At 52.1% G+C, this 8187-nt stretch overlaps 1 protein-coding gene across 1 annotated transcript in view; it reads left to right on the forward strand.

Moving 5' to 3' along the window:
• NT5C1A (5'-nucleotidase, cytosolic IA) overlaps positions 1 to 7820 on the forward strand; it is a 23330-nt gene extending 15510 nt beyond the window's left edge. Inside the window, exons 4-6 of the mRNA XM_011977674.1 lie at positions 3283 to 3405; positions 5694 to 5878; positions 7455 to 7820. Coding sequence (XP_011833064.1) covers positions 3283 to 3405; positions 5694 to 5878; positions 7455 to 7820 — 674 coding nt within the window. The remainder of the gene's footprint in view (positions 1 to 3282; positions 3406 to 5693; positions 5879 to 7454) is intronic.
• The last annotated feature ends 367 nt before the right edge of the window (positions 7821 to 8187 follow it).

The raw sequence follows: 8187 nt of genomic DNA on the forward strand, positions 1-8187 counted from the left end.
GGGAGAAGGTGATGGGAATTCAGCCTTGGGAATGTTAACTTTGAGAGGCTGTTAGTCAACTGGGGCGGTTAGATGGATGTATGAATCTGGAGCTCAGGAGACAGATCTGGGCTGGAGATACATTTTTTTATATAAATTGTCATATTTATGGACACCATTTCTTCCTAAGGGCATGCAGCTCTTATTTTATAATGGAAACCATCTGAGATCATCGCCAGCATCAGTCATACTTTGGCCACATATATTGGCTTCGTTTTTTTGTTGTGTCCAGATGCCCGACTAGATTGCAAACTTCCAAGGGCATGGTCCTCCCTCCATCAGATTGTGCTTCCAGCAAGGGAGCTAGCACTTCTCTCAACCCACATCTGGGTCCATCATAGATGGGATCCTGACCTAAGTCCACAACTGCTCAAGCTGGGCCTCTTTAGGGTACAGGCTGGGTCTGGGTCTTCTCCATGTCCCCACTACCCAGGGAGACTCATACATGTAAGCCTGCCTCAGGGGCAGTCATCTCAGTGACAACCCCCTCTCCCATACCTCTGCAGCCCAAGCCTCAGAATGCAGTCACCATCGCTGTGTCCTCCCGAGCCTTGTTTCGCATGGACGAGGAGCAGCGGATCTACACGGAGCAGGGCGTGGAGGAGTACGTGCGCTACCAGCTGGAACATGAGAACGAGCCCTTCAGTCCCGGCCCTGCCTTCCCCTTCGTGAAGGTGAGGGGGCAGTTCCACCACTAGCTCATACAGCGCCTTTGTGGGGATTAGAACAAAGCACTCCCACAGGTATTTGAGTAAGGAAAAAGGGCCCCTCTGGGCAGATGTAACCACACGGGTGCACAGCTTGGCTAGGTGACAGAGCCTTTTGGGAAGAAAATTCGTCCACCCTCTGGAAGAAAGCAGCCCCACGCCTGGTAACCAGCTTGGTGAGTGGAATGCCGGCTGGATTTCAGCCCCGACTCTCTCCAGCTAGGTACCCCTGAGCGGTAAGCAACTTGCATTAGGAGAAGGTAGTTCATGCGCACTGATCTCATCCCAAGCATGGCTCCTCACCTCCCCTCATTGGATCCTTGGCCACCAACTTCAGGTATCAATCCTTGGGGGTCTAAGCTGGGGGATGCCCTCTCCCTTCCAGGCTCTGGAGGCTGTGAACAGGCGGCTGCGGGAGCTGTACCCCGATAGCGAGGACGTCTTCGACATTGTCCTCATGACCAACAACCATGCTCAAGTGGGTGTCCGCCTCATCAACAGTATCAACCACTATGGTGAGCATGAGCATGAGAATGGGGGGTTTGCCCTGGGACACCCCTACCAGACCCCCAGGGATGGGGCCACACCTCTGCAGGATGGAGTTGTACTGACCGGAACCCCAAGCCCAGTGTGTGCTGGTAAATTCCCTCTTTAAACAAACAAACAAAACCCTGATTTGTAGTGTTGCTAGTTTTCAGGGTGTAAATATTTCCACCAGGACTGGTTTCAAGCTATCAGTGGTTGAACAATACAAATGGCTCACAAAATTTCTGAGTGTTTAACTGTGGGCTCTTGCAAGCCTGTCCAAGTCAGCTCCAGCACACCCCACTCTCAGTGTGATTAGGTGGGACACTTACTGCCTCCCTGCCTCAGTTTCTCTAACAGTAATGGGGCTAACAGGTCTCACAAGGTTGCTGGGAGAATCAGGTGCAGCTGTCAGAGTGAAAGGGCTTTGCGTCTTAGTCTAAACTCAAGGTTAAAAATAATAGACCCTCCAGAGCTAGCTTAAGCCCAGGAGAATTTCTTATTAGGTTACAGGGGTGTCTTTCAGAGGACAGGAAATAAAATTGGGCCTACAAAGGCCTGAATCCAAGTACTGGAAATCTCTCCCAGGATCTTCTTTTCTTCAGGCCACATGAACATTTATTTGTGCTTCTCTAGCAAGTTTGCTCTTTTTTTTTTCCTCTCTCCCCTGAAATTGGATTTCTCTGCTTTTCCTAAATAAAAACCATATTCAAGAAAACCGGGCCAGGCGCGGTGGCTCATTCCTGTAATCCCAGCACTTTGGGAGGCCAGGGCAGGTGGAACAGTTGAGGTCAGGAGGTCAAGACCAGCTTGGCTAATATGGTAAAACCCTGTCTCTACTAAAAATACAAAAATTAGCCTGGCGTGGTGGTGCACACCTGTAATCCCAGCTACTCAGGAGGCTGAGCCATGAGAATCACTGGAGAGAAGAGGAGAGGAGAGGGGAGGGGAGGGGAGGGGAGGGGAGATCCACTTTGGGGAGAGAGAGAGAGACAGAAAAATAATACACCTGGCGGGGCTCGGTGGCTCGCGCCTGTAATCCCAGCACTTTGGGAGGCCGAGGCGTGCAGATCACGAAGTCAGGAGATTGCGACCACCCTGGCTAACACGGTGAAACCCTGTCCCTACTAAAAATACAAAAAAATTAGCCGGGTGTGGTGGTGGGCACCTGTAGCCCCAGTTACTCGAGAGGCTGAGGCAGGAGGATGGCATGAACCCGGGAGGCAGAGCTTGCAGTGAGCCGAAATCACGCCACTGCACTCCAGCCTGAGCGGCAGGCAGAGCGAGACTCTGTTAAAAAAAAAAAAAAAAAAAAAAAGAATACACCTGTATTTATAGGTTTACAAGGCCTGGTTTTTAGCAACCAAAAGAGTCTAGTAGGCATTTTTAAATCCTAATTTCAAATTGCTGGGAGCAGGATTGATATTAAAAATGTTTAAACACCTGTGTGACATCCACACTGCGTAATCAGGACGGACTCTCCCTATAGTGCTGAAGCAGGGCTCTGAAGGACCCCTGCCATACTAGGCATTACCACCTTCTGTTGTGGACTCTGGGGAGGACGGAGGTCCTGGGTAAGGGGCTGCGAGAGTGACGGGTAACTTAAATGGGCTCAGAGCAGCAGCCGGTTTATCAACCAACAAATACTTGACAACCTTTGCAGTCATGAGGACCAGCGGACTGGCAGCCTAGGTAATCAGATTGGCTCAGCTTGGGTCAGGTGTCTGCTCTTATCCAATCAGCTATGACTAGGAGGCGGGGTCACACAAGCATGTAGCACTGTGATTCCTTGACAAGAGGCTGTCCCTGTGAGTTGGGCAATTGCTCTAGAGATGTGATTGTCCGCACTTCATGAAGGATGGAGGGGCTCGGAGGGGAACACTGGCCTAAAATCACACAGAGACACTCTGTGCTGCCGTACCACACCCAGAACTAGGATGGCGTCCACTGGACACAGAGAGAAGCCCAGGGTTGACCCTGGCCTCATCTGGGTCCTTTACCTCCTTCCCAGACCTGTTCATCGAGAGGTTCTGCATGACAGGCGGGAACAGCCCCATCTGCTATCTCAAGGCCTATCACACCAACCTCTACTTGTCAGCCGATGCGGAAAAAGTGCGAGAAGCCATTGATGAAGGTAAGTCCAAGTGAGGAGGGAGAATATGGGGAGTGCAGCAAAGGGGTCCCTGAGGTGGAAGGCCTGGTCCTAAAGTTCTGAGCAGGTGCTGGGAGTTGCCATGGTAACTAGAAGGCAAGGCTACCCGATACTTTCCTTAATTCTTATAATCTGTCCTATAAGTTCTGAAAGCAAGGCCCTACCCATTCCATCTTCCTACTTCTGGCCCTACTGTGTCATGGATGCTTTTACTACTCAGCATCACCCAGCTTTCTGTTTCCATGGAAACCCTCTCTACAGCCCAGACAGCTACTTTCTTCCATGATTTCTCCAAGTCAGAAGGAGTTCTGATTCCTGTAGAACCAAAGGCAGCCTCTGCCCTGTCCTGGGCCAATGGGGAGGAGGATTCGTATCTAGTCCAGCCTGAATGGTAGGGTCTGGGGAATGGCCATCATCTCCAGCAGCTGGGCTGGCCAGTGCTTAGGGGAGTTTAGGAGACCCAGATGCAAGTACTGACAAAGAGAATGTCCCTCTATGTGTGTCTTCTTTATTTTTTTTATTTTTTTATTTTGATTTTTTTATTTTTGAGACGGAATCTCACTCTATCTCCCAGGCTGGAGTGCAGTGGCGTGATCTCGGCTCACTGCAAGCTCTGCCTCCTGGGTTCACGCCATTCTCCCCCTTCAGCCTCCGAGTAGCTGGGACTATAGGCGTCCGCCACCATGTCCGGCTAATTTTTGTGTTTTTAGTAGAGACGGGGTTCCACCATGTTAGCCAGGATAGTATGTGTGTCTTTCCAGGGGCAGTTTTGGGTGGTATCCATATTCTCAGTCCTCCCAACGAGGTGCGTATCCTATTGCAGGTGGGAGAAAACAGGCCCGTACAGGAGAAAGGACTGGCCACCTGCCTGAGAGGGCTCGTTAAGCTGAACACTAGTGGCAAGTTTCTTTATCAACCAACAATATATTCACTTTTCTCTTCCTCTTTCATGTTGCCTGCTGCCTGGAAGCCTGGTCTCTCTCCCCCGATAACTCACTCCCCTGAGCTGCTTTGGAGCTCCTACGAGGCTTTCTTTAACCAGGAACCAGGAGCCATTTTTCTAGACAGATGTCACACCCTCTGGTTGGGGCCTTGACACTGGCATGTAGGTGTGCCTCTGTGTGTTCGTAACTTGACCTCAGGCTAAGGAGCAAGAAAATGGTCCACGGGGAGGCCCTGCTGAGGGTAGGGGTGGTTCTGGATCATCTTGGTTCCAGTGCTGGCGGAGCTGAGAAGGTGCTTGGCTTGATGCCTGGCACTGGCCCTGCTTGTAGCATCCTCAGGCTAGTGAAGTTGTGTGCGGGTAGCACTGCTCACTCCTCCCAAAGCTCACCTAAGCCCAGCCTCTGTGATCCTCAGTTCTCAAAGAGTTGGGCTGAAGTGGTCTTTGAAGAGATGGAGACTAGGGAATGGGCTCAGCTAGCAGCCCAGGTCTCCAGCCTCCAGCACTGGCTTTCTGCCATCTAGTGCAGCTCTAGCCTGGAGCCTGAACCCCTGAGAGGCATCCTTGGATCCCTGGAGGAGCCCGGGGTTGCAGAGAGTTTGTGCACACAACTAGCCATCACTTGTGCTGTCTCCCAGGGCCACCTAGGTTGTTTTCTGGAACCCTGAACAGCTGCCAGTAGGGCATACCTGGGTGTCATTGTGGCTGTAGACTGACGGTGCCCGTACTCACCTCACCCGATTGCAGCCTATGGTTTCAGCCCCAGAGGTGAGAGGCCCTTAATTTTACAGTGGTCCAGAGAAGGTGAGTGACTTGCTAGAACCAATGGTGAGGGAGTGACTGAGGCTAAGCCAGAGTTGGGGCTCCTTCCAGCCCCAATGTAGGTCTACAGCAGGGGTTGTAAAGCACCCCTGGCAGGAAGGCAGTGGCCAGTGGGACTCATGTTTGGCTGGTCCACAGCAGCATGATCTTACTAGGGGTCTAAGTATTGAAATTCCTTCACACTGGTTGGTAAATAGTTCCTGCCCTGAGTCCTGAGTGCCCTCCTCCCCCCCGGGACTCCTCCCAGACTTTTCCACAAAGCAATAACCAACAGGGTAACCTGGCAAGGCAAGGGCCCTAGAGATCTGCTTCAGAGCCACTGCTGCTGCCCTCTTCGTGGCCAGGATCCATGCACTACCAGTTTTTACGTGTTTTAAATATTAGTTTTTATCAGCCTTGCCCTGAGTCCTGTATGAGGCAGATGGGGCAAGGACAGCCTAAGTTAACCCGCTCTGGCCCTACTGCCCAGCCTGAAGGCAGATAATGCTTGCCTCTCTCTGCCTAGGGATCGCAGCTGCCACCATCTTCAGCCCCAGCAAGGACGTGGTTGTGTCCCAGAGTCAGCTGCGCGTGGCCTTCGACGGGGACGCTGTGCTCTTCTCGGATGAGTCGGAGCGCATCGTCAAGGCCCACGGGCTGGACCGATTCTTCGAGCATGAGAAGGCCCACGAGAACAAACCTCTGGCTCAGGTGCTCCATATAGAGCCAGAACCCCTGAGAGGAACAAGGCAGCTCCCCAGATCCGCCCTTGGCCTGCACTCCCAGCCTGGAACCAAACAAACCCCAGGCTCAGCCCAGATTCCAGCCCGGTCCCGTCAACCCTCTCACTTGACCACTGGCCCCCCATCAATGAGCTTCCACCCACTTTGTTGAGCCCACATCCCCTCACTGAAGTCCGAACCCCACTTTGAAGCCTCCATTCTCTAAGCCCATACCCACTCTCTGCAGCTCAAATCCCCATTTCTGAGGCCTCCTTTCCCTGCCTGATGTCCCCATTCTCTACATCCCCCCGTTCTCTGAAGTCCCTGCCCTGCTCTGAAGGCCTCATTCTGTTTCTCTGAAGCTCCCATCGTCTCTCTGGAACCCTCACTTCCTCCCCTGAGATCCCCCACCCCTCTGAGAGCATGCCCACCCTCTTAAGAAGCCTGTTTCCCTCCCTGGAAACAGGAGGAAACGAACTGCTGGACTGGGACACCTCACTGGGGCAGGGAGATCCAGCTGGGTGTGGCATCTGGGGCAGACCATTTGCTTTGGGACACCTCCTGCCATCCATCCCTTAGCTGGGGGCATAGGGACACTCACTCACCCTCAAACTGCTCAGTGTCTCTCAGAACAGAATATACCCTAGAGCTTGGTGGAAATTCCCTGGAATTGGGGCTTTTGGACTCTCCAGCTCTGCTGGGAGCTCCTATTTGAGCTTTTAACAAAAATCTGCATGCTCAATAATCTCAGAGCCCCCCGCTCCAAGAGCTCAGCAGGTTTCAGTTGTGGCTCCTAAATATTCAGTTCACATCTGTTCTTGTGAGTTGCCTCTGAAATCCTTGAGAATCCAGGGCAGGAGAGTTATCCTACTAAGTGGTAAGCAGAGGCCCAGGAGACCACTGCTTATTCCAGTTCACCTAGCAAGCAAGAGGTCTCCAAGACGAGGAGCCCCCTTTTGTTTATTTCTAGCTGCTTTGGAAATAAGCAGTTTTCTTCATTGTCGTCTGCCTTTTTATTCTCACATCCTCAGGAAGCTTCATTGTTCTGGGCACTGTAGAGAATAAATTCTTTCCCTGACCCTAGAGAGCTTGAGGATGACACCCTGAGCCACCTGGGTGCCAGATGGGCATGGTTGATACTCAACAGTTACACATTTGCCCATCTTCTCCAGCTGTTTACAGCTGGAGTCCATTCTGATTGAAGGGTGCCCATTGCCATAGTTACTAGTTTTAATATCCTCCCTGTTGATGGGCACAAAAGGCCACACTTACAGAGCTTCAGGACAGACATCTGTATACCTTGATGGGCATATGGATGGAGGATACATATCAACAGTTGCCCTGAGAGTTATTCTGACCCTGCACCAGTATGCAATAACACAGTTCCCCTGACTGGAGCCCCACTGGCGCACACAGCAGCATAAGCAGGCATGAGCAGAACTAACCGAAAGATTTAGGGATCCTGAACTTTTAACACCAAACAAGACACTAGTGCTTTAGAGAGAGCAAGGGGCAAGTATTTGGGAGGTGGTAGAGCTAACAGTGTTCCCCTTGCCTTCTCATAGGGCCCCTTAAAGGGCTTTCTGGAGGCACTGGGTAGGCTGCAGAAGAAGTTCTACTCCAAAGGCCTACGGCTGGAGTGCCCAATTCGTACCTACTTGGTGACAGCACGCAGTGCAGCCAGTTCTGGGGCCCGGGCTCTCAAGACCCTGCGCAGCTGGGGCCTGGAGACAGATGAAGCCCTGTTCCTCGCTGGAGCGCCCAAGGGCCCCCTCCTAGAGAAGATCCGCCCACACATCTTCTTCGATGACCAGATGTTCCATGTGGCTGGCGCTCAGGAGATGGGCACCGTGGCCGCCCATGTGCCTTATGGCGTGGCACAGACACCCCGACGGACTGCACCTGCAAAGCAGGCCCCATCTGCACAGTAGCTGAACCACCAGCTTTACTGATCCACATTGCTCCAGGCTCCCTGAAATACTTCGACACGTCCTCTGGTAGATCCCTCTAGTTTCTCACTGTTCTGTGCTTCTGCCTGATTGCCCGCATCCCTATGAGTGATGTACTTGTAGGAAATTATGCAGACGGAACTGGCATTCTCAACATCCCTCCTTTAGGGCAAATTCTGTGCCATGGTCCTGAGTAGGACAGTAGGATTGTGCAGAGTAGCTGGATTTCAGGGGGAAGTTAATGGGTCTGAGAGAGGGAGGGTCAGAGAAGCCAGATTTCTCAAAAGGGACTTAGAATGAAAACTAACTCAATGTGGTGGAAAGAACACTGCTATGGGAGAGAGTAGAT

Source organism: Mandrillus leucophaeus, unplaced genomic scaffold (genome assembly GCF_000951045.1).
Source record: "Mandrillus leucophaeus isolate KB7577 unplaced genomic scaffold, Mleu.le_1.0 Scaffold182, whole genome shotgun sequence".
Classification (NCBI taxonomy): Eukaryota; Metazoa; Chordata; class Mammalia; order Primates; family Cercopithecidae; genus Mandrillus; species Mandrillus leucophaeus.